Here is a 26,433-nt window from a genome sequence, read left to right as displayed (position 1 = left end):
CTTTGTGTTTGCTTTTGCATCCTACACAAAAGGTCCACATGGTAGTAGGGCTTTGTTTGCTCCTGCTGTTTTATTGCTGTTGTATTTTGGGATTCTTTTGTTTTGGTTTGAAGCCACACTGGCTGTGCTGAGGAATTCCTTTGCACTCAGGAATTACTCTGGCAGTACTCAGGGTACCATCTGGGATGAAGAGGATGGAAGCCAGTTTGGCCATAGGCAAGGCAATGGTCCTACCCTGCTGCACATTCGCTCCGACCCCAAGTAGCAGTCTGAATGGTCCCAGGAGTCCTTTACCACCCTAGCTCTGAGCGTCCAGATCCGGAACTGATCTGGCGCAGGTGTGCGGCGCTGCCACAGCCTGGGGGAGACGCGCCCCCGAGACAGCTGGAAAGTGCCACATACCCCTCTGTTGAGCCCGACATAGGCATGGGTGCGACTATCCCAAAGAGGAATCATTACACCCATAGCTTGTAGGACATTGGCAGTTGCAGACCCCGCGAGAGATGCAGGTGCGCGTGCGTGTCCGTTACCTCTAACTGCTTAGAACTGAGCCAGGACAGCCCCAATGCGCGCGCACCAACAGGCTGCAGTGGTGCAAATGTCGGCCAGTCATGCACGAGATTGGTGGCTTTTCAGGCATAATAAGGATTCAGTTAGGGACTGCAGAAGTTCATGCTGTGGGGATGGAGTCTCCTGAACAAGACAGAAGCTGTTTGACCAATATAAAGAAATCACTACACATGCCAGCTGGTAGAACGTACATGTACTTTTAACCAGAGTGGAAGTCAGTTATGAGTTCATCAAAATGAGATCCTTAGGGGTTTCAGTTCATAGTACATGTCTAGAAATATGTTAACAACAGAAAACCAGTTTAGTGTGGGAGAGATCATTTTATTACAAGGCGAAGTTGAAGGGAACACCCAGCCATGCATTAAAAACACATCATTGAGCCTTTGGGAAAACTTAGCTTTGAACCACTAAAGATATTCCTCAATTCAACATTATATTTAGGAGGCAAATCATACATAAAATGTATTGCAAATGCAAAGAAGTAAGTTTGAACTTCGTAGCTGTTTTAACATGAAACTTCATGGCTATTCCAGGAAGGATAAGAGCTTCCAGAAGAAAGGAACTTTGAAAAAGCTAGTCAAACATGTTAGACAAATCTACATTACTTTCAGTCCTAGGGATTGGACCCTAATGAAGGATCAGCAAAACAAAGAAACAAAAAAGCAAATCCCACTGCATTTGCTTGGGAAAACTCCTTTTAATTTTTGACCTCCATGGGTTCACAAGTCACAAATGACTGAATATTGCAAAGAAAGCGTAGACTCTGTTGAAGGAGGTCAACAGGAAGAGAGGAGGAGAGAGATTTGAGGGGCACACAACTAGACTGGTGGATAAATTATTGAGATACAGCAAAGACCAAGCCAACCTGTGTGCTGAGAATCGGGAAACTTTGTCTAAGTGGCTGGAAGAGGCCATGTGAGCTGCTCTGCCTCTGAGCAGTTTGAAGGAAAGTTATGGTTCTGGCCGTCCAATCAGAGCCCTTCATGGAATGTTTCCCCAGCCAGGCCCTCCTGGCCCTCCCCTCCCCCACTGTAGAATGTCTTGGGCCCAAGATTCTGAGGTTTGAATTCAAACTTCACCCTCACCCACTGGGATCCTGAGCGTCTGCGTGAGCAGTTCACTCTCTGATCCTGGTCCTGATTTTTGCCGTTGTGAAGGCTGATAAACTGCAGTGGCCTCTGGCCTCATCAATGGCGATGGCGTCAGGAGGAGGTAAGCCTGTGAGGGTGTCTGTGTATGTGAGAAAGTCTCTGCCACCCTGAAATCGTTTGGGTTCATAGTCACCCTGACTGGGAACACCACGTTTTGAGTGGGTGAAAGAGGAGAAAGACCTGGGCTCCATAGATAGCTCACCTGTACAGCAAAGGGAGACCAGGAGAACCTGAGGGGTCTGGGAGGGCATCCTTGGAGGTGTGTCAAATTAACTGGGGGAAGGTCATTGGTATGGACAGAGGGAGGCAGCAGGCATATGGCTGCTTTATATGTGAGTGTCCCGCTGGTGTATGGGGGAACAAGGCCATTTGTCATGTGTCTGGAGGGACTGTTTTGTGGAGGCACAGGGAAGACCCAGGCATGCTGAGTCCATGTCCCCTCCTGTGCTCTAGAATAAGTTTAGAAGTAATTAGACTTGGGCTGAGCTCAAACTGATGTGGACAGCTCAGCCCAGATGGTCCAGCCTGAACCTTGTTGAGTGAGGCTGTCTGTGTGTACTTCTGCCATAATGCGTCCTCCCCAGAGCTGGGCTGCAAGTGACTAACTGCCACAGTCAGAGCCTGACACTTCTGCAGACTTAAACTCTCTGCTGGCTGAGCCCAGCAGCTGTCTTGGGTCAGCAGGTTGGGAGACAGGTGACTTCAGCGTAGTTACGACTCAGCTTCCTGAGTTGTTCTGGATTGTTCTCCTTTTGGTGAAGTTTGTTCTTCCATGGTCTGGCATCTCATGGTGCCGCCCCAGAAAACATTTCAGCTCTGAGGTGAAGATTGATTGAGAATTGCATACTTCCTTCACAGACAAGGGATAAATGGATGTGTGAGTCTATGTGTGAGTTTGTGAGAATGAGTGTGTGTTTCTGTGTGTGTGTGTGTGTTTGTGTGATATGTGTGGTTTTCCTGAGAAAATTCTGTGAAGGTCTGTTCCTTGAGGAGAGGTGGGTGTACTGAGGCAGAAAGAGCATCGTCAGAGCAGTTGGAGACATCAGGGCCTCTGTCCTGAGCATGATGCGCACAGGCTCTGGGACTTCTCTAGGGCGAGTCTCTGCGTGAATTCCTCCTGTGTAATGATGGTTGCAGATAATTTTCTTTCCTGGCACCTGGTTTATGACTGATGTTTATTATCCTGTATCTGCCTCTGGGATAAAGTCTTAGATTATTTAGAAGTTGTTAACAATTTTCAATCTAACATGATCAGCAGCTCCAGAATTCTGGAAACATCCCCAAGTGTCTGACTGGTGAAATCTCTGGCCATTTTCACACCTGCTGCCATCCCTGATGGAACTCTCCCAGAACACAAGAACCCTAGCCTTAGGATCTCCACGAAGTATAACCCAGCTGGAGGGGAGGGATGGCCTTTGCCCGGGACTCAGGGCTGAGACAGGGCACACCACCTCATTCCTTTCAAAGGGCCTGCTCTAGAGATGGTTGGGCCAGTGAGGCCTTGCTCCCCCCTACACCGTCTCCCTCTCACTCCCCTCCCTCCTCTCCACAGTGTCTCCTTTGCTGCTCCCAGAGATGACCATGAACCTTGGGGTCTCCGGTTCTGCATTCCGGGTCTTGCCCTTTCTCAATCCAGGGCTCCCCCAGCCACCACCCTGGGAGCCGATCCAGATGCCCCCTCTGGTGACCTCGGCCATCGCTCCTGGCAACCCTTTGGTGCTGTCACCTTTCCCCATGATGCCTGTGGTGGCAGGAGCGGCCAGCCATGGTCCCCGAGTTCCTGAACCTTGCAAGGTCATCATGCAGGTCAGCCCAGAGGTGGGGCTTGTGGAATCAGCCCAGAACCAGCCTGTCACCCTGACACAAGCTTCACTCAACTGGGGGGGCCCAGAAGTTCCATCTGCTGTGAATGGGCATCCTGCACCCATCTACCTGGTGTCATCTGTGACAGAGACAGTATTGCCTACCCCAGCTACTACTGTCACCCAGGCTGGGACAGGAGACTATCCTCTTCAGGCTCCACTGCCAGTGGCCCAGGTGATTCCCATCATCCTCCCATCCATTGGTGGACCACTGCCCCAGTGGGTTTGTGGGGAGAGTGCTCCGGCCACCACCCGGAACCAGGCAACACCTGACACCTCCAGCAGCCCCAGGAGTGTCTATGAGAACTTTCGGCGCTGGCAGCGCTTCAAGGTCCTGACCCGGAGGTACCTTGCTCAGACTCCAGACACTGAGGCCGTTTCCTGCTTCCTCATGTAAGTCCCTCGGGTGTCCTAGACTTAATGGGAGCTTCACAGGAAGGGACTGGGGTGACCCCCATGGTAGGGTCCATGAGAGCATGACCTCAGGAATGCCATCCGGGGGTTTCGGCTCAAATCCCATAGTGACCAGTCATGCCCTAAAGCTTCAACTCAGTCCCCTCATCAGGGTTGGTCCCGACCTGTGGTCTGTAGGACAGACATTCTGTTCCTAAGACCAGACACAGCACAGATGCAACAGGGTTCAGACAGGCCATGACTGCTCGGCCATGGAATCTCATGACCTATCCCCAGAGCTGAGGGATCACACCAGCATGGCCACTGAGCTGGGGTGTGGGAGGCAGAGTCAACTCTGCGCGGGGAGACCAGGCCACCATCGGGGGTCTAGGCATGGGTGTAGGGCAGCGGGGGCTACTGGCAGATACAGACCCTGACCGAGCCTGTCCTTGCAGCCCGGTGCTGCGCACCCTGGCCCGCCTGAAGCCCACCATGAGCCTGGAGGAAGGCCTGCGCCAGGCCCTGCGGGAATGGGAGGGCACGAGCAATTTTGACCGCATGATCTACTACAACATGGCTGCCAAGTAAGTCAGTCCTGGGCAGAGAGTGGGGGTTGGGGCTAGCTGCGGGACCGGCCTTCAGGGGCTGCTCCCAGATGGCCAAGGGGTCCTTGGCATCCCCGTGAGGCCCTTCCCCTGCGGAAGATTGTCCCTCCTGGGGCCAGGACACTTCTCCCCACCCCACTCTGGGGCTCCTGACCATAGTCTGAGGGTCACAGTCCCTTATTTTCTGTGACCCTCAAAAGACTGATGTGGGGAATCACTGGGGGCGCTGGGGTCTGTGCCCACCCATTCTCCACCCTCCTGAGGGCTTGGCCATGAGTGTTCCCTGTCCCTACCTCATCCAGTGTGGTCTAGGCCAGCCCAACTCAATGGGGTCTGTGCTCCCCATACCAGGTTCATGGAGTTTGAGGCTGAGGAAGAGATGGAAGCGCAGAAGCTGCAGTGGATGAACGGAGTACAGGGCCAGCCAACCCCTGCCCCACCCAGGCCTGAGCCTCAGGGGGCTCCAGGCCCACCACTAGGCCAGCAGCCAGGTACCGACCCTGTTCCCCAGCTAATTTTCATAGGCCCAGGAAGGTGCTAGGGTTCCTGCCCTGCCAGGGAGCCTTCACTCTCCCGGGGACACCCAGGCCTATGCTCAGTGGCCCCCCGTTCCTGGGTTTCTCCCTCTCCCTGAACACAGCACGTTGCCTGAGGGCGTCAAACTCACCTTTGAAGTGGGTTTGGATAACCTGGGGACACGGTTGACCCCTATTCCTTTTGAGGGCCCCCTCATCTTTCACGCAGTTATGGGATTCTAGTACACACAGATGTAGACACACACCTGACCTGACCCAGCCCACAGGTATCCGTCCCCATTTCTGTGCTCAGTGCTGTGTGTCTGCGGGCAATGGACGCGGGGTCCCCTCATGTCCCTCTCTCCTTCTTCCTCCTCAGCCTGTGTCCCTAAGAAATCCAGACCCCGGGCTCGGGCAGCCTGCCCCAAGACGCACAAACCACAGTGGGCCCCACAAACCAAGGCCCCCAAGGAGATCCCCCCTGAGACCGTGCAGGAGAACATGGATATCATGGACGAGCTGCTAAAGGCTCCCGACACAGTCTGCAGGGCGCCGCTTGGCCTAAGGGCAGCAGGCAGGAAGGAGCAGCTGGAGGAAACCAGGACCTGCCCTGACGTGGGGCTCCTGAGCTATGTGTATGAGCTGTGCTCCCAGGAGGCCTTTGTCACCAAGGTGGGCTTTGGGCGCTGCTGTAGGGTGGGGAGGGCGCAGGGTTGCTTCTGTCCAGGGCTTGGTAGTGACATATTTCTACTTGTGTTTGTGTGCATGTGTGTATATGTGTCTCCCTGTGTACAAACATGGCCCTAGTTTGTGAATTTCTGGGTTTGGTCGATGTGTAAACATCTCTGTGTGTCTCCATCTGTGTGCACTGTGTGGGCTCTGCGCAGAATCGTGGGGATACATGTACATGTGCCTAGAGGTGGAAGAGTGTGTGAATTTGTGTCATGTGTGTACATGACAGAGACTTTATGCAACAGTCCAAGACCCTGCACTGTGCTGAGAACGGGTGTGTTTGCATCTTAATTCCTTCCTAGTCCTTACGAGAACCCTCACACCCGCTTCCCCCTCCCAGGTAGAGGCAGTCATTCACCCCAGCTTCCTGACACACCTGCTCTCCCCAGAATCCCAGCTGGATCTCCTGGACCTGGCTGAGGAGCTCGAGGAGGAGGAAGGACTCACCCCCACACAGGTGAGGCACATAGGATCTCTGGGGTCCATGCAGGACCCAGGGGAATAATGTGAGGATTTCCTGTAAGGCAATGGTTAGCGGCTCACGGCAAACAGGAGGCATTTTGCATGTGATTGCTGGAAAAGAGAACCTGCAGGGTACACAGGGGACAGGTCCCAGGGCACTTAGAGCAGCAGGTGGGTCATGAGTCAGGGAGGGGCGCCCAGCACTGGGGCCTAGTCACTTGGTGCCCTCCCCGCCCAGGCCATGGGCAAGGGCCTCTCTCTGAGTCCTCAGGGAAGATGAGGACATGAATATGGGGTGAGAGAAGGGTTGGCGGGGGTGAGGGCCCTTAGTGGGACAGAGATCTGGGTTTTCTACTCTGGGAGGAGTCGCGGTCACTCTCTGTCCCACCCTGCACCCCCACATGCCCACACTGTCCTTCCTCCCTTCAGATTGTGGAAAAGCGTCTACGGACTGCGCCAGACAAGGAGGTCCAGAAGGCTTATCCCCAACACCAGCTGACTCCAAAGGACTCAAGTCCATCTGAGAGTGCAGCAGGTCACTGCAAACCAACCCCTACCTGGGGCCATAAGCCAGGGGCCAGCACTGAATCCTGCCCCCCTGAGACTGACTTTGGACACGCCTCAAGTCCTGTGCAGGCTGAGGCCACTGGGATGGCACCTCGAGCCTCTGTCCTCTCTTTGGGGAGCCTGGAATCTCCATCTCTTCAGGCAGAACAGGCCCCCTGTCCCGGCCTTGCTGCCCCTACTCTGGACATCAGGGTCTCCCTCATGCTGGGAGAGGCCCCTCCTGGCCAGGGGCCACATGGGGCAGCAGAGGGCTCCAGTGAGGAGGAGGAGGAGTTGCCCAGCCTGGCCTTCCTCCAGGCCTCTCAACACAGCCTTCAGCCCTGGGGCTTCCCCATGAGCCCTGGCTCAGACACTGGCCCCCGCTGCCCGAGGGCCTGGGGGGCTTCTCGGACCCAACCCACTCAAAGAAGGGCCTGCAATCCTGCTGCCCCTGCTACTGCCCCTTCCAGGAAGCGTCCTCTGTGTGGGAGCGCAGGACTGGGCACTACTGAGAAGACCCCCTTCCCTGGGGAGCACCCCAGGGTGTCTGGGGGCTCAGCCTTGACTGTGGAGCTGGTGGGCCCTTCCCTGCCCCCAAAGAGAAGGTTCTAGCCTGCTGTAGCCCAGAGGAGTACAGTACAGGATGGGTACAGCATCCAGTAGGACACTGGGGGGCTCCCTCCTGGGTCTGGCTGCCCCTAGCAGCCTTGTCTTCCACCTGATCTTCATCCAGCTAGGACTTTTGTGTATTGTTTGGCGGGCCCAGTGGTGGGGTTGTGCTGGAGCAGCCCCTTTGTGTCATTGTGTAAATAGTTAATAAATTTCATTTCATTGAAAACACTCTTGGTATCTCCTGTCACTCATGCTCCTTGGAAAATCCTGAGATGAAAACAGGTAAGGGCGTTACAGGGGTTGGGTCCTGTGAGACATTGTGATCCCTGTAGCAGGGAGGAGTCCTCCCCACCCATTGGGAGATGTGCTCAGTTTCACCAGACTCACCCAATTCTGTGGACATAGGCGTGGCTCACGTTTGCTGCCTTTTCCTTGGAATGCATCAAAAAGCACATCAAAGATTGAGGGCATCACGCTGGAAAAAATCACAGCATGGGAGAGAGCAACACATAGGAGCTCCCACAGATGTGGGAGACAGACTCTTTCTATTTCTTCCCTGAGTTTGTGGGTCACACCCAACAGTGACTGCTCTACAGAGCTCCTTGTCCTAGGACTCACTCCTTGTATAGTTCAGGGGACAACGTGGTGCTAGACATCAGTAGAACGAGGGCTGTGCACATGCAACACAAGCACCTTAATGTGTATACAATTTTCCCAATTCTCAACATTCAATTTGATTTGTTTTAGTGTCACACAAAATGGTTCCTGGAGCTTACTCTGGCTCTGCCCAGGAAGTACTCCTTTCTGGGCTCAGGGGACCATATGGAGTGCCAGGAATCAAATCCAGGTTGGCCATGTTCAAAGCAACTGCCCCATCATCTGTACTGCTTCTTCAGCTCCAAAATACCTTTTAAAACAATTTCACCACACTTTAAAATAGAGCTCGTATCCTCAGAAGGTGTGCATAACCTCCTCCACTCAGCCATCACCCTCTCCCTCCCCATTGATCCTTGAGTCTTTAACCCCATATTCCTTTCTTCCTCTAGTTTCCCACACTCTGGCCATCTAGCGTTCTGTGGTTCTGTGGCCTCTTTCACTGAGAACAGCTTTTCCTGGTCCACCTACATCAGGTCATGTCCACAGTTCAAACGTTAACTACAGAATCATATTCCATGTGCAGAAGGGCTACATCTGGCAATTCCTTCAATGGTTGATGAACAATGAGCTTCTTTCTACTCCCTTGTGCTAGCTAACAGCAGATACGCAGACTTCAAGTGAGGTTCTCAAAGAATTTTATTGAGAACGCAAGCCTGGGAAAAACCCTCTCACTGCTGGCAGAGAACCCCAAATTTGGGATTGTGGAGTAGAGATTTTATGCACTGTGTAATGCAACCCAAGCACGAAGATTCTGATAACTGTATTAGCGATGCAAATATTTTTGTTATCCAGAGAACATTTGTCCTCTCTTGGTGTTTTCTTTACACTAAGACAAACAGCAAGGTCCTTAATCTTTCCTTCTCTGTCCCGTCTCGACTTCTGGAACTGAGCATGGTGTCCTGTACCTAAAGTTTTCTTTATCCCTGATAGCTCAGCATCTATATTGCCTTTGGTGCTCTGTTACTTTCTGCCTATTTGGAGAGAGTTCAAAATCACAGGTAGTTCCTGTCAGGAATAGGTTTTTTTTTTTTGGTATGCAAAATAATTTTTTAAGTTTTATTTTCATAAAGTTATTCACAATAATGGATTAGTCATTTAGTGAGTGAGTGGCTGGAGCGATAGCACAGCGGGTCGGGCGTTCACCTCACAAGCGGCCAACATGGCCGACCCGAGTTCGATTCCCTCTGCCCTTCTCGGAGAGCCCGGCAAGCTACCGAGAGTATTCGATATGCCAAACACAGTAACAACAAAGTCTCCAATGGCGACGTTACTGGGCCCGCTCGAGCAAATCGATGATCTACGGGAGGGCTTTTACTTAACTTTCTTTATACTGTAAGGGGAAAGAGGGGACTAGGAGGATGACAAGGAATCCAAGGACGATGACTGGAAGTAGAGGACTTTGAGATCTATGAGGAAACTAGGATGATGGAAGTATGATGACTGGGACTATGAGCAAAAGTACAATGATGGTTGTGCAGTACGGAGAGAGATGAGACTACATTTTGGGAGGAGAGAGAAATAAACTGGCTACTGACAAGTCTGGGGCCCAGTTCCCCTGTTCCCGCAATCCTTTGTCCATCTCTTGCTGTCATCTAGCCTGAAAGGTGGCTCTCGGCCACCAAACACTTGAGTCCCACTTGTGTGCCCGCTCCTTTATTTGGAAACTCGCACCATTCATGTATTCTTGATTGCTTTTCCCTCCCCATTGGAGATGTGTCTGAACATATCCCTAATGTTGAAATCCCAGAATATACCCCCTAACTTTTCTTCTGTGTGTTTTATGATTTTATAGACAACATTTCTCTGTATGTGTTTCTCTGTGTATTTTGACCATTTCTCAGAAATTTCCGGGAAATTTCTGACTCTGGGGGTGAGGGTTTCACTCCTTTAGCTTTAAGGGGACCTGCAGTGTTGGATAGTGACCTTTACTCCTGCATGCAGAACATATGCTCAGCACTTTGACCCAACCATCTCTCTGACCCAAGATCCTTATGTCCAGGCAATATCTTCAGACAGTTATCCCTGCCCCATGCTCTATATGATTTAGTGTCCACACAACTTTATGAGGGTTTTCTGTAAGACATCAATGCATCAGTCTGAAAAGTTAGTGGATACAATTTCTATCTTCCTGATTCTATTAAGGTATGTTTTGGGACCCAGCACATAGTCTATCTTGAAAAATGTTCCATGTGTACATTTGCACAAAAGAATGTGTATTCACATTTTGGGGGATGGAAAGGCCTGTATACATCTATTAGCTCTCTCTCTCTTCCATTTCTTCCTTCAAAGCCATTCTTCAAAGCCATTCTTCCTCCAAAGGCATTCTTCCATGTCTTCCTTCTGAGTTTTAATCTTGTTGATCTATCCAGAGGTGATAAGATGGTGTTGAATTCTCTAACTACTATTGTTTTGCTACCAATATCCTCCTTAAAGTTTCTTAGAAGTTGCTTTAAGTTTTTTGGTGGTCCCTCATTGGATGTGCATATGTTTAGGAGCATGATTTTCTTCCTGCTGTACATATTCCTTGATTATTAAAAAAATGCCCTTTGTTGTCCCCTATAATCTTTTTCAGCCTAAAATCTTTGTTGTTGGATATTAGTATGGCCACCCTGGATTCTTTGAGGGAGTTGTTTGCTTGAAGGATTGTTTTCTATCTTTTGACTTTGAGTCTGTGTTTGCTCTGGCTGTTCAGATATGTTTCCTGTAGGTAGCAGAATGTTTGGTTCAGGTTCTTAATTCATTTTGCCACTCTGTGTCTCTTAATTGACATTGAGAGAGATTATTGTATGGGGTTTTGTGCCATCTTTCTGTAGAGGTTTGTTGTGCTTGTAGGGATTTGTCTTGTCTTACAGTAGCCCCTTTAGTCCTTCTTTTAAGATTGGTTTTGAGTCTACGAAGTTCCTGAGTTGTTGTTTATTCATGAAATAGTGCATTTTTCCTTTGAGTTTATCATTTTTCTCCTTTCCTGAGGGGCTTGAATTTTGGTATCAGCTAAATAAATTCTCCCTATAATTTCATCTCCCTACCGAATTTTCTTCACATTATTTTCTAGGTTTAGCTCTAAAATAATTCTTTTTCTTTTACTTACCTTTTTATCTCTGAACTAAATATATTCTCCTGTATTTTTGTTGTCTAAAGGTATTAATTCGATGGAAGATGAGTGCTGGAAGCCAGGTGGGAGGGTAACAGGGAAGATGGTGGGTCTGTCATTGGATGGTGGAAAGGGAAGATATATTGACTGATCGGGGATTTCTATGAGAATGATGGGAGAATGGATGGATAGATGGACAAAGGTGAATGGATAACCAAGGGATAGGAAGGTGTGTGAGTGAATGTACACAAGGAGAGAGAGGCCAACGGAAGGGTGAGTGCTGATATGGAAGGTCGGGAGAAAACTGACTCATGGAGAATGAATGGATCCTGAAAGGGGAGTTGTGCTGGTGATTGGTTCTGCTCTCTGTGTTGCATGCATTGGTGGGGGAATTTGACATTTTTTGTGTTTAATAACAGGGTTGGGTATTTATTTATGGGAGGGAGATGAAAAAAATTAAGATAAGTTAGGAGGCATAGGGAAACAGGAGGAGGCTTTTCTTGCTGGTGGGTAGGGGGCTGAGGCAGTGCTGAGGCTCAGCTGGGCTGAAAAACCTTGTTCTTTGGGAGTGCTAGAGAGTGGCAGAGTGAGGTGGGGGTAACTGAAATGCCGAAAACCTCCTCTGTCCTTTGAGAGCCAGAGACTGGTAGTGAGTTGGAGGTTACAAGGACTCCTGGTGGGATTTTTAGGGAAAAGGATGATTGTCACATTCCCATTCTCCAAGATTAGCCCAGCTCTCAGGCACCAGGGAAGCTGTGACAGCTCAACTCAAAGTAGGTGACTAACATAGTGGAACTGTGTTATGATGTTTGGGTCACACCCAGCGATGAACAGGGGTTACTCCTGGCTCAGGCACTCAGGAATTACTCCTGGCAGTGTTCCTGGGACCATATGGGATGTGGGAATCAAATCTGGATTGGCAACATGCCAGGCTAATGCCCTATCCACTGTACTATTGCTCCAGTCCCTGGAAATGCATTATGATGTCGCTGGAAGTGAAAGTCTGAAATCGAGGTGCAGCCTCTGATTCCTTTAGATGGTGTATGGCACATGGTCGCTTTGGCTATTCCAGCTTCCAGATGTTGCCCCCATTCCTAGCCCAGTACCCCTTCTGGCATACTCAGTGAACAAATCTGAGTCTTCCTCTCTCACCGCATCTGTTCGCTCACCTAAGTCTCCTGCCTCCTTCAGCTGAAGGACCCTGTGATGATATAGGTCCCACTGACATGATCCAGGAACATCTCCAATTTCCCGGTCCTCAATTCCATCATGGAGTCCCTTTGCCATGATAAGTATGTGTCCCTTGTTGCAGGGATGGGGATGCTTACATTGTCACATTGTTTGCACCATCTTATTCAGGTTCTGTGCTCCGTCAAGACTGACACCCAAGGAGAGTAGATACAAGGGCCAGGAAGGATTGCTCCACAGTTGGAAACCTGCCTTGTGAGATGGGGGAGAAGGCAATTGGAATAGAGGAGGGATCAGTAGGTCAATGATGGTTGGATAGGTCGACCGGGATGCTGAAAGTAGATAAAGGACCGAATGTGATAGCCTCTCAGTATTTATATTTTAAACCATAATGCCCAGAACTAGAGAGAGAGAGAGTATGGGGGAAATTGTCTGCCAAAGAGGAAGGGAGAGGCTAGGCTCGAGGAATAATGGGGACATTGGTGGTGGAAAATGTGCACTGCTGGAGGGATGGGTGTTCGATCATTGTATGACTGAAACTCAAATATGAAAGTTTTGTAACTGTATCTCATGGTTTTGTAACTGTATCTCATTTAGAAAAGAGGCACATCCACTTCCTCCTCTCCCTTTCATCTGGAGAGCTTGCTGCCTCTTCTTGAGAACACAGAGCAGTGGGATGGCAGCCACTGATGTTCATGTCCTCATCTCTGCTCCCCTCACCCCTGCATCTTCATCACTCCACGCCCCCACAGTGCCCCACTGCTGTGGTCTGCTCTGGGTGAACAAAGGCTCTCCACCTCAGTCTTCAAAACATGCTTTCCTTGCCAAGAACCGATGCGCAGGAACAGTGTCTGGTCTGCTGCCGCCTTCCCTCTGTCTACCTTTTTTAGGTCTCCTCCTCCTCACCCGTTGTTTCTTCGATCCCCACACCCAGTTATGTCTCCATTCTGCCCCCATCACCCTGTGGTCGGTTCCTCGACAGCTGTAATCTTGCCACTGATGAACTTTACGTAGGTGTGCATAGATCTATCCCTCTTTATGTGGCACATAAAGAGACATACTAAGGAGATAATAAATGCCAGACACTATAAAAACTAAGAACTGACTTACAGAGTGGAGTATCCTGAGTGGCAGGGGAAGAGAATCTGGGGTAGAGGAACTGACTGGGGAGAGGGGACTGGAGCCATGGCTGGGGTGGGCAGTGGGCCCTCTGGTGCTGGTGTGGTGGAGGGACACTGTGTCCATGGACATCTACCACTGTAGCAGTGAGCAGTGCTGAAAGGAGGTAAAGGGATACACATGATACCCTTTCAGTAACAGTATTGCTAACCATACCGCCTAAAAGGGAAATGAGATGGGGTGGGGGGAGACAGACAGACAGACAGACAGACAGACAGGCGCTCTGATCTGGTGTGTAGGACACTGTGTCCATGGTCCCCTATCTCTGTAGCAGTGGACAGTGAGCAGTGGGCAGTGTGTGGTCTGGTGCTGGTGTGTAGGACTCTGTGTCTATGGGCCCCTATCACTATAGCAGAGGGCAGTGGGCACTCTGGTGCTGGTGTGCTAGAGGGACACTTTGTCCATGGAACCCTATCGCAAGAGCATTAGAAATCATGGTACCAAATGTTTTAGAAATATAAAGAATTGCTCATGGCGCCCCCAGATCATCTGAGCATCATATGGGTAGTCTCCCCAACCCCAAGAGAGGAACCAGTCCAGTGGTTGCACATGCATACTGAGGGGCGCAAAGGCCATGTGCTTCCGGACACACGCCCAGCCCCGCACCACTGCCAGGTTGTGTCCTGTGCTCTTGCAGGCCCAGCAGCCAACATAGCCTTCCTGGGGAACATAGCCGAGATGCCCTGGGCCTCTGCCCAGGCGCAGCACCCACAGAGGGGCAGTCCTGTATGGGGCAGCAGACAGGCACCTTCTGAGGCAATAAGGCCCCAGGAGGCCCCAGATGTCTTCCAGGGTTTAGCAGCACTGCAGGGTAAACTCACAGGCTTGGTCCCCGGCACAGTGTACGTTCACTGGAGCATTCAAGAGTGACTCCTCAGTACAGAGCCAAGAGGAGCCCAAGCACTTCTTGGTGTGTCTCAACTGAGCTAAAATTGTTTTAATATTTCTGCTTTGGGGGTATATGTTATTCACTTCCATCTCCACTAATGTGTCCAAACACCTCTGCCACTGATTTTTGTCATGTCTAGTCTGTCCCTTCCCTCTCTACAATGTAATTTTATATAAATTTAAATTCACTAAATATTTTAGGAAACACATTTTTTGCTTAACTTTTCTTAAATAGTAGCACCATAGCACTGTCCTCCTGTTGTTCATCGATTTGCTCGAGCGGCACTAGTAATGTCTCACAACAAATTGTGAGGCTTGTTGTTACTGTTTTTGGCATATTGAATACATCACGGGCAGCTTGCCAGGCTATGCCGTGCGGGCGAGATACTCTCGGTAGCTTGCCAGGCTCTCCTAGAGGGGCAGAGGAATCGAACCTGGGTCGCCCGCATTCAAGGCAAACACCGTACACGCTGTGCTATCGCTCCAGCCCTCATTAATCGTAATAAGTGCAAATAATTAAAATGTTTAACACTGAAGATTTGTTTTCCTACTGTTTCTCAATTATTAGAGTTGTAAGTAGTTTTGAAAAACTATGTTGTAGTCTAATTCCCTGAGAATCTATAAGATCCTGAGTTTCAAATATCTTGTCACTGAAAATAAAGAATGGCTTTCAGACACCGGTTCTACAGGTACCAGGACCATCACGATCATGATCACTATCAGCCTGTTGTTTGTCGATTGCCTTGAGCAGGCACCAGTAATGTCTTCTTTCTAGCCCTGAGATTTTAAAAGAACCATATTCAGTGCTCTTTCAGGGGTAGGAGAATGAGACCTATCATTTTTTCTGGTATTTGGCATATTGAGTGTGCCACGGGAAGTTTGCCAGACTCTACCATGCGAGCAGAACACCCTCAGTAGCCTGCCCGGTTCTTCAAAGTCAGAAGGAGATAATAAGATTAGTGGCCACGCGCTTCCGGGAACTGGGTTTTTATAGTCTCTGGGTCTTAGCCGTTGATGTTTTTTCATACATGATTATATTAGGATTCTTTATTTCCTCAGAAGGTCTTTGCTGCCTCCTTGCAGAGAGCCCTTCCTCACCAAGCACACACCTTTAAACCCTGATGATTCAGCTTGCTAGAGCATGCCTACTCAGGGCTGTTAGGGAACTTCCCCCTGGAAGCAGCCCCATCACCTGCCTGATTTAGAACACAGTTTCTCAAGAGACCCCAGAAGCAGTGGCTCAAGCCAGTCCCCACCAAGAATGAAAGCCTTGCCCTGAGTGCAGATTCAGCCTCTCACATAAATGGCGATTTCTTACTGTTTGTTTTGTTTTGGAGTCACACTCAGTTGTGCCCAGAGCTTAGTCCTGGCTCAGAGATCACTCCTGACAGTGCTCAGGGAGCCACATAGGATACCTGAAGTGGAGCCTGGGTTCACCATGTGCACAGTAATTGTCCTACGTGCTATACTATTTCTTCAGGTTCCCACTTAGGTATTTAAAATAAACAGTTCCTTCTGCTGTTTTGTACTCCAGACAGCATCCTAATGCCTGTTGGCTCTCGAAGAGAGATGTGTGTGCACACAGGACAGGAGACGCCGCAGGGCTAGAGACTCAGGAAGAGGGCGTCCAACAAAATCCTAGTTTCAAGGTATCTTATCCACACCAATAATTCTGCATTGATTACAGTCAGGTGATCTATGCTTATTTAACAGTCTGTATCCAAAGGGGTTTTGCTGAGGGGGTTTAATGTTCCTTTTTTATACATGTTTTTATCCTCCATTGTCAGATATAAATTAAGGGGCTAACTGAGATCTGGCTATTTCATGCTGAAGAGGATCACAATGAAAGAAGTGTGAACAGAATTAATTGATCTGGTGAGGAAAATATTCCTTCAACTGTAAACTACATTCTATCTTCAAAATCCCTGCCATGAAATTCACCTTCAGTCCAAGACATATTTTGCTTTTGCTCTTTCATTTTGAAGGGGCCACACTGGTTTATGTTCAGGGCTTACTCCTGGTGAGACCAGACGGGGTTCTGGCGACTGAACCCAGATCAGTCTTTCTGCTCTACCATCTCTCCAGAAACTCAAAGACACAGTGGGATGTTTTTGTTTCTGTACTGTCATATCATTGAAAATTCTTGAGAAGTTCCTTAACTCAAAGCTGTTTCGTCCAATTATTTTAGAAAATTCTTTTAACAACCCATACCAACGGTTTAATCTAATCTTACGTAATAGTCTCAACTGAATAATCGCCACCTACTTAACTTCAATTTTCAATACTGAACATAGCCAAACCTATACCTTCACTAAAACAGAACACTAGTCATAAGCCTAACCAAAGGCTTGACCTAACCTTATCTATTAGCCTTAAGCGAACAATCTCCCTATACTTTACTCTCATCAAGTAATTGTGGGTGGAGTGATAGCACAGTAGATAGGGCGTTTGCCTTGCAAGTGGCTGACCCAGGTTCGATTCCTCCGTCCCTCTCAAAGAGCCCAGCAAGGTACTGAGAGTATCCTACCCACACGGCAGAGCTTGGCAAGCTACCCATGGCGTATTCTATTTTCCCAAAACAGTAACAAGTCTCACAGTGGAGATGTTACTTGTGCCCTCTTGAGCCATGAACAATGGGAGGACAGTGCTACTACAGTGCTTGTACTTGTAGCCCAGTCTATATCCTTACTCAAACAGAACTCAAACCCTAATAACAGTAAACCAAAAACAGCAAAGCCACGTTCTTATAATATCCAACCTAAAGGCTGGGCATTAATTTATCTATTATCCTCAACTGAACAATCTCCCTAGACTTTACTTCATTTTCAGTTTTAAAAGCAGTCAAACCCTTATCAAACAAAACTTTAATCCAAACCCAAACCTGAATGCAATCCACATTCTTTAGCAACCCACACCAAAGGCTCTGCCTAATTAGCCTCAAATGATCCAACACTCTTTCTCTAATAACCCCAGCCACGTCCTAATTCAAATTGTTATAATATCCCATATCAAATACTTGGCCTAAACTGCTGTCCTAGATGAACAATTGCCCTATGTATGATTTTCTCTTTTCAACTTTAAACATAGTTAAACCAATACTTACTTTACAGAACCCTACCCTACCCCAATTCTCATTGTTTTATTCTTTTTTTTTATTGGATCACCATTATATGTAGGTACAAAGCTGTTCATGATTTGGTTTCAGTCATACAATGTTCCACACCCATCCCTTCACCAGTGAACATTTCCGACAACCAATGTCCCCAATTTCTCTCCTGTAGGAGAACATTGGTTTGCCTTTCCTTCCTAGCCACAGGGAGTTTGGGTTTGTTGATTGCTCCCCCAACCTGTCAATTACATTTGCCTCCTGATCAGACTCTGCTGACTTGTAAATATTGTTTTTCTCTCTTAATGTCCTTTGCATAGTTAGCTACCTCAGAGCAATGGCTTTTTGTATGGACACAGGAAGACAGTTAAAAAGACATGCTTTTGTGACTTGGGATTTGATTGACTCCAGATAATATTACCTCCTAGACATCTGCTCTCTCAACTTAAGCCTCAGTTGCCCTTACTGCCTAGATCCCCCAAATCAGGGCCCTGATGAGGGACTGGATGGACCCAGGGCAAGCGGTAAGCTACCCTGGCATCCAAATGGGCCTGGTCAAAGTTGCCTAATACTAAACTATAAGTTAAGAACATGGTCATGGACAAATTCTGTCATGATCCAAAAGTAACAACTAGATTTGGGTCCTGCTGGTGTTAGGAATTATTGATCCAGCCTGAGCACTGTAGTCTGAGTCTGTAGAGAGATGTCCCCAGGAGAGTTGTCCTACAAGCCTAATTGTGTCTATTACTGTGTCAATACAGAATGGCAATTTTTAGAAAGTTGAATTAAGATGTTAATTAACTTTCTGGTTCAAAGAGAGGAGAAACACACCTTAATTGTTGTTTTGGCCTGGTGGGCTGCAGTGGTCAGTAAGGCGTGAAGAATATGTTGATTGTACCTGGTGTAGGGGGAGGCACGGTTTGGAAGGCTTGGTTGGAGAAGAGGTGGTAAAAAATGTGGTTGCAGAGAGTTGGTGAAAAAAGAAAGAGAGGTAGAGTCGGAGAGAGGCAGAGTTGGAGATGTGGGCAGAGCAAGAGACAGAGTTAGCGAGTGAGGGTTGGAGAGAGAATTGTGGAGTGTGTTAAAGAGAGATTGGAGAGAGCTGGAGAGAGTTGGGAGCAAGTTGTGGAGTGAGTCATGGCTAGATGGGGAGAAAGTGGTGGAGAGAGTTTGGGAGAGATAAGAGATGGAATAAGGCAACTGATTATCAACCAGGTTGGCCCTCGTTTTTCCTCTGTCGGCCTCAGTCAAAGGTCATCCCAGGTGGGGAAGCGGTTCAAGAGCACTGCACAGCCAGAGAGAGCCACCAGGAGAGCCCATGAACATCCGCTAATCTGTGATCATTCCTAGAGACACCTGGGTAAAAGGAGTTTCAACAGTCAGGGAAAGGAGCTTAGGGAGGAGCCCAGGAGAGGAGAGCACTGGGAGGAGTCCAGGGCAGGAGAGCACATAGGAGCCCTGAGTGACAGCAGGGCAGGCCGCCCACCAGGTGCGGGGTAGCCTGGGAAGCAACCCACTGCTCACTGCCTGCCTGAGGACGGCCAGCGGGGTCTGCACCAGTAACCGGCGTCTGCATGGTGACCGGGATCTGCACCATGACTGGAGTCTACACTGGGCGACCATGGTCTGCACCGGGTGACCCTGGTCTACACGGTGACGGGGTCTACACCGGGAGACCCGCGGCTGGAGCCGGACAGGAGGGAGCCGCGCTGGGACCCCTGAGTTCGACCCGGCACCGCCTCCTCACCCAGGGCCGCACCCTCGGCTCCCCTCCTGCGACCGCCCGCGTGCCTGGGGTCTTGCAAAGACCCCCGCAGCATGTACAGACACCGTAGGCTGGTCATACTCAGACAGGAGCGACCGGAGCCGGAGCGACACAGCCCGGCTAGCCCTGCGCCAGCAGCGGGACTGGACTTGGCGCTGAGGGTGAGGAACTTGCACTGCGCCTGCGCACTCTGAACCTCGCGCTCAGTGCGTCAAGCCCAACACATGATCCCCCAAGCACCACCAGGGGGCGATACGGAGCCAGGAGTAATTCAGACCTTAACCAGGGATATCCCAAAATGTCACATATTTCCACTCATATTAAATTGCCTGTATTGGGGGGCGGCGGTTGGGGGGCCGAATTTCCCTTCTAGCACTGCATTCTAAAGCCAGAATGTATTTTAATTACTTTTGCCACTATCGTCTAAAGCAACAGGTTTCAGGACTGGACAGATAGTTCAATGGGTAGGGATCTTCCATTGCACATGCGGACCCGAGGTCCTTGTGGACCCGAGATCCATGCCTGGAATCCCATATGGTCGCTGAGTCCACCAAGAGTAATCCCTGAGGAAAGCCAGGTGTGAACCAAAATCCAAACTATAAAGAGCAGGAGGTAGGATGCTTGCCTTCATGCTGCAGATCCAGTTCAGATCCACAGCACCACATGTGTTCCATGAGAGCCAGAAAAATAGGAGCACTGTTGGACGAGGTCAAATTGACCACCACCCAAATACTATTGATGCAGGTGCAGCAGAAGTGGCGGCAGTCGGTTTCTATGTTCATTCACGAATCCAGGTTCTTCAATATTTTCAAGAATGAAAATATTAAATACTAAACATTCTCAGGCTGGAGTGATAGCACAGTGGGTAGGGCGTTTGCTTTACCCACAGCTAACATGGCTCATCGGAGTTCGATTCCTCCACCCCTCTCCAGAGCCTGGCAAGCTACTGAGAGTATCTCGCCCGCCCGACAGAGCCTGGCAAGCTAACCGTGGCATATTCAATATGCCAAACACAGTAACAACAAGTCTCATGATGGAGACGTTACTGGGCACGCTAGAGCAAATCAATGAACAATGGGAGGACCATGACTGTGAAAGATTGTCAGAGTTAGAAAGTAGAAAAGTTTATTGATAAGTAGAAGAGAAAGGAATAGGAGATTCCCAGAGTGGGAGAGAACTTAGTGTGGGCCTGTGGGTCTTTTTGTGAGACTTTTACAGAAAAAAACAGGTCTTTGTGTAACAGAGAATGCAGGGAATCTACAGGGTGGTCATGCTGATTTATCTTTCGGATCATCTGCCTCAGGTATTGTTCCTTATCTTAGCCTTGTGACTCCTAATTCTAGGACAGGAGAATATGGTCCTGGGGAGCTCCAGGAATGTTTAAGATTTGTCCTTGCAGATGAGGTGGAGTAGATCAATGGGGGAAATGGAACTGCTGGTGAGGGGAAACAGTGGACACGCCTCTTGTTGGCAAGGGTAAACTGAGGATTCCTCTTTTACTATCAAATGGTGATATATTCATGAAGGTGTTACTTGGTTACATGAAACACGTTATTAAGTTTTTCAACTTTGTTTATATCTAAGTTACAGGATATATCAGTTTGGACTCATTAGTGAGTGAGAAGCAGACTGTCACTATTTATTTGGTGAATGAAAGCTCAATTGAGTCACTTAACACTCTTCTATTCTACTAGATTTTATCAAGTATTTCTTTAACGTTTTCTCGTTTATTGGTCATTATTTATCTATACAACCTCTGAAATGTAACTAATCAAAGAAACATTATGGTAGGGCTGGAGCAATAGTACAACGGGTTGAGCACTTGTCTTATATGCAATTTAACCAGGTTTGATCCCTGGCACTCCATATGTTCCCTTCAACCTGGCCAAGAGTGATATGTGAGCACATATCTGAGAGTAATTCCTGAGTCCTCCCAGGTGTGGCCCCCAAAACAAACCAAACAAAAAGAATTTTTATGGATCAGTAATATAATGGACTGAGTGCATGCAAGATTCTCAAGTTTAATCCCTGAACAGATCCCGGCCCCCCCAAGCACTGCCAGGAATAATGTTGAAAAACAAAGCAAAAAACACCCATAAACTCAAAATTATTTATTATGATGTGGATTCTGTCTTATCTGGAATGAGAGGCTATGTGTTAGATGACATCCTAGGGATCATCCACTGGGTGGAGTTATCACTACACCATAGTAGATCTCTAGACAGAGACATTAGAGATTTGCTTAAACAAAGGATTATTTTGTAGACATGTGAAACGGTGATATTTCTGAACAATTTCTCAGAGTGGAGCTTAATTTATCTGAGTTAGATGACCAGATACTTAAAATTTAACACAGAGCAAGGTCTAACTTACCATCTCCTTTTCAAGTTCACTGCCTTAGCAGTGGTAGGTTGGTGAGTGGGTTTGAAGTAGAGCATTAATCACTTTTTGGGTTACTAATTGTTTTTTTCCGTCTTTAGTATTTTGCCATTCTGGCCCCGGCTAATTTGAGTTGTATTTACTAATGTGATTGTGTAGTTTCCCCATCTTAGGGGAACATTTGCTTTTGTTTCAATATCTCAGCTGTGCTCCTGTTCTTTCCTCCACCTAAACATTTTCTAAAAAGTGTAACTTCACCATTGCAATGAAGCGTTAGTTAACTCTCTCATCCTTCTAGAGGCTTTTCAATTTCTCTGACTCCTTCTAATCCATAAGTACCCCTTTGCAGTGCATCCACATAAGATATAGTTCTGAACTCTGGAGTACTGTTTGTGGCTGACTTTACAGTCATATAGCTCTGTGTCAGGTGAACTTGATCTGGCACCATTTAATTATTTCTAAGCCATTTTGGGGGTTTGATGGTCGTGGAAGGAAGTACAGTAACTTTATACATGCTAAACATTAACATTAACAATTATAAAAAGCAATAATCAAATAACAATACCCATATTTGATGTGTGTGTGTGTGTGTGTGTGTGTGTGTATGCTTATGCCCAGGCATTGTTTTAGCAGAAGAGAAGTGTTTCATTTCTGGCTGCATTTTCTCCCAGTAACCAGAGTAAAAGTGAACAAATGTGGGAGTGCAACTTAGCTTTCAGGATGATATGTTCATGGTTTTATCCCGTTTTAATTGTTTTAAAATGAGTCTCACTCAGTCTTGTGAAAAAATCAAGTTTCTCTGATGAACTCATTCTAAGGATATTTCTTGGGGATATTGGGCCATGTATGTTGCTACTACCTCCCAAATGGTGCTCTGAAGATCTGGGACCCTTCTTGGCATTTCCTGGACAGCTGGGCATGAAGTTCATTTCAGGATGCTGCTTGTGCCCTGAGAGTTTGGCCAGGCAACGCTGTTGGTTGTCAAGGGCCTCGAGACCAGAATTTACAGGTCCCAGGGATGAAGCTGGAGATGGGTGGGGGATTTTGTGATGTCAGGAATCAAACCAAGTTTCCTTTCATGCAAGGCTTGCACCTTAATCCATGTACTGTATCCTCAACCCTATTCTAAGAATCCTTAGATTTATTTATATGATTTAAATCATAGTTTTAATTATTCAAAATAACGTCTCCCCCCTAGCACAGCGGCAAGGCGTTAGCCTTGCAGGCAACCAACATGGCTGACCCGAGTTCGATTCCTCCGCCCCTCTCGGAGAGCCTGGCAAGCTACCGAGAGTATCTCGCCCGCACGGCAGAGCCTGGCAAGCTCCCCGTGACGTATTCGATATGCCAAACACAGTAACAACAAAGTCTCCAATGGAGACGTTACTGGGCCCGCTGGAGCAAAATTGACGAACAATGGGAGGGCTTTTACCTTTTACCTTTACCTTTAACCTCCCCCCCGCCCCTTAACTTCTGAAAGTCTTATATACTGATTGGAAAAGCTAGAACATACTGAAAATTATATGAAAGGCAAAAAGATCTATAAATCACCTAGATAATTGCTGTTAATTCAACTTTTATTTCTAACTAGTCTTCCATATTTTTGCACTTTGTATCTTTAAAGTGTTCAAAGAGAGACGCCTGCAGAAAAGCAGCTCTGAGACTCAGTCTTTCCCTCTTCACCGCTCACACTGCACTGATCTTGTCCCAAACCCAGCAACATGAAGAAACAATGCAAAGCCCCACCACATGGGGAGGACAACAAAAAGAATGCAGAAGAATCTGTCAATACTGTTCACCTAAGGGACCTCTCAGACAAAGAATTCAGATACGAAGTCATGAAAATTTTCTATCAACTCAATCAGACAGTTAGACAGATATCCAGTAACATGACAGAAAAAATTGACAAATTGCGCTAGGAAATGAGAGCAGAAATGTCACGAATAAAAGATTCCGTAGATGAAATGAAAAACTGAGTCTCTTCTCTCAAAAATAGAATGACCACAGCTGAAGAGAGAATCAGTGAGCTGGAAGATCAGCTGCACCAAGCCAACAGGCAACAACACACAGTGGCAAGGCACCTCAAATTAGCTCTACAGAGAATCAGAGTCCTAGGAGATGATTCCAAGAGGAACAACATTAGAATCATTGGACTACCAGAAGCTCAGGGAAACAATCCCAGTGAAAAAAACACGGTGAAACAAATCATTGCTGAAGTATTCCCAGAGCTCCACAATGCAGCCATTCAGGTTCAAGGAGCCCGAAGGGTACCAGCTAAAAGAGACCCTAACAAAAACACTCCAAGACATATCATAGTTAGAATGATTGATGCTCCTGATAGAGATACAATACTGCAAACAGCAAGGTCAAAGAAGAAAATCACATACAAAGGAGCATCCCTTAGATTCACAGCAGTTCCATTAGGGGGAACCCTCCAAGCCCGAAGGCAGTGGCAATCTATAGTGAAAAAAAAACTCACTGAAATGAATGCTTCACCAAGAATACTCTATCCAGCTAAACTCTCACTCAAAATTCAAGGAGTGGTACAGTATTTTCTAGACAAACAGCAGCTCAGGAACTTCATAGACTCAAAACCAAACCTAAAGTAAGGGCTAAAGGGGCTACTATAAGACAAGACAAACCCTACAACCACAACACACCCTTACAGAAAGATGACACAAAACTCCATAACAATAATCTCTCTCAATGTCAACGGTCTAAATTCACCAATTAAGAGACAGAGAATGGCAAAATGGATTCAGAGACAGAACCCAACATTCTTCTGCCTACAAGAAACTCATCTCAACAGCCAGAGCAAACACAGACTCAATGTCAAAGGATGGAAAACAATCCTGCAAGCAAACAGCTCCCTCAGAAAAGCTGGGGTGGCCATACTAGTATCCGATAGCATTAATTTTGCATTGAAAAAGATTAGAAGAGACAACGAAGGCAATTTTCTCTTCATCAAGGGACACGGACAACAGGAAGAAATCACACTCTTAAATGTATATGCACCTAATGAGGGAACAGCTAAATATTTAAAACAACTGCTAACAGATTTTAAGGAGGACATTTCTAGCAACACAATAGTAGCTGGAGATTTCAACATCATCTTATCACCTCTGGATAGATCAACGAGAACAAAACTCAGCAAGGAAACGTTGGCTTTGAAAGAAGAAATAGAAGAGGGAGGGCGTATAGACCTGCACAGGGCTTTGCACCCAAAAAAGAAAGAATACACATTCTTCTCCAGTGCGCATGGAACATTTTCCAAAATAGACCATGTCCTAGGCCACAAAATATACCTAAATAGAATCAGGAAGATAGAAATAGTATCAACAATCTTTTCAGACCAAGATGCACTGAGAATAGGAGTGAATCACACACAAATACGGAGAACCAAATCAAACACCTGGAAATTAAAAAACTCAATGCTTCAAAACGAGTGGATCAGGAGGGAAGTCAATGATGAAATCAAAAGATACTCGGAAACAAATGAGAATGAAGACACGAGCTACCAAAACTTATGGGATGCTGCAAAAACCGTTTGAAGGGGAAAATTTATAGCTCTGCAAGCATATCTCAGGACAGAAGAAAGGATGCACATAAACAACCTGACTTCACAGCTCAAGATCTTAGAAGAGGATCAACAGAAGGAGCCCAAATTGTGCAGAAGGAAAGAGACTATAAAACTTGGAGCAGAAATCAAAGACGTAGAAACCAAAAAAAAAAAAAAAAACAATTCGAAAGATCAATGAAACCAAGAGCTGGTTATTCGAGAAAATAAATAAGATAGATAAACAACTAGCAACACTCACAAAGAAACAGAGAGAGAACCCTAATAAATCGAATCAGAATTAAGAATGGGGATATCACAACAGAAACCAAAGAAATTCAAAAGATCATCAGAGACTACTTTGAAAGTCTGTATGCCACGAAACAAGAGAACCTAGAAGAAATGAATAAATTCTTGGATTCCTATTATCCCCCAAGGCTGAATCAAGAAGATACAGTGTACCAGAATAGACCTATTCACATCAAGGAAATTGAAACTGTAATCAAAAGTCTTCCCAATAACAAAAGCCCAGGTCCAGATGGATTCACTAGCCAATTTTTCCAAACATTTAAAGAGGACCTATTGTAGGTTCTTCTCAAGATTTTCCAGGAAATTGAAAAAACAGAAACTCTCCCAAACAGTTTCTATGAAGCCCATATCTCTCTAATACCAAAAGGAAACAAAGACACCACAAGAAGAAGAAAACTCAGATCGATATTCCTGATGAACACGGATACGAAGATTCTCAACAAAATAATAGCAAATAGAATTCAACAACTCATCAAAAAGATCATACACCATGACCAAGTGGGATTCATCACGGTGATGCACGATAGTTCAACATTCGGAAATCCGTCAACATAATCCATCATATCAATAAAAGAAAAGATGAAAATCATATGATCATATCAATAGATGCAGCGAAAGCATTTGACAAGATCCAGGAAGCTTTTATGACGAAAACCCTCACCAAAATGGGGATAGAGGGGACTTTCCTCAATACAGTTAAAGCCATCTACCACAAACCTACAGGAAACATCATCCTCAATGGGGAAAAACTGAGAACCTTCCCACTAAGATCAGGGACGAGACAAAGATGCCCACTCTCTCCACTACTGTTCAATATAGTACTGGAACTACTTGCAATATCAATTAATCAAGAAAAAAATATTAAGG

At 47.2% G+C, this 26,433-nt stretch overlaps 1 protein-coding gene across 1 annotated transcript in view; it reads left to right on the top strand.

The window, feature by feature from the left end:
* Window positions 1-3,521: 3,521 nt before the first annotated feature.
* The window catches only part of LOC130031246 (NUT family member 2G-like), a gene marked incomplete at its 3' end in the record, with an annotated part of 92,915 nt that continues 70,003 nt past the window's right edge, over window positions 3,522-26,433 (top strand). The window contains exon 1 of the mRNA XM_056122507.1: window positions 3,522-3,749. Within this exon, the coding sequence (XP_055978482.1) occupies window positions 3,522-3,749 (228 nt within the window). The remainder of the gene's footprint in view (window positions 3,750-26,433) is intronic.

Source organism: Sorex fumeus, unplaced genomic scaffold (assembly GCF_029834395.1).
Source record: "Sorex fumeus unplaced genomic scaffold, SorFum_2.1 ptg000046l, whole genome shotgun sequence".
NCBI classification, from domain to species: Eukaryota; Metazoa; Chordata; class Mammalia; order Eulipotyphla; family Soricidae; genus Sorex; species Sorex fumeus.
This window is presented reverse-complemented; position numbering and strand designations above follow the sequence as displayed.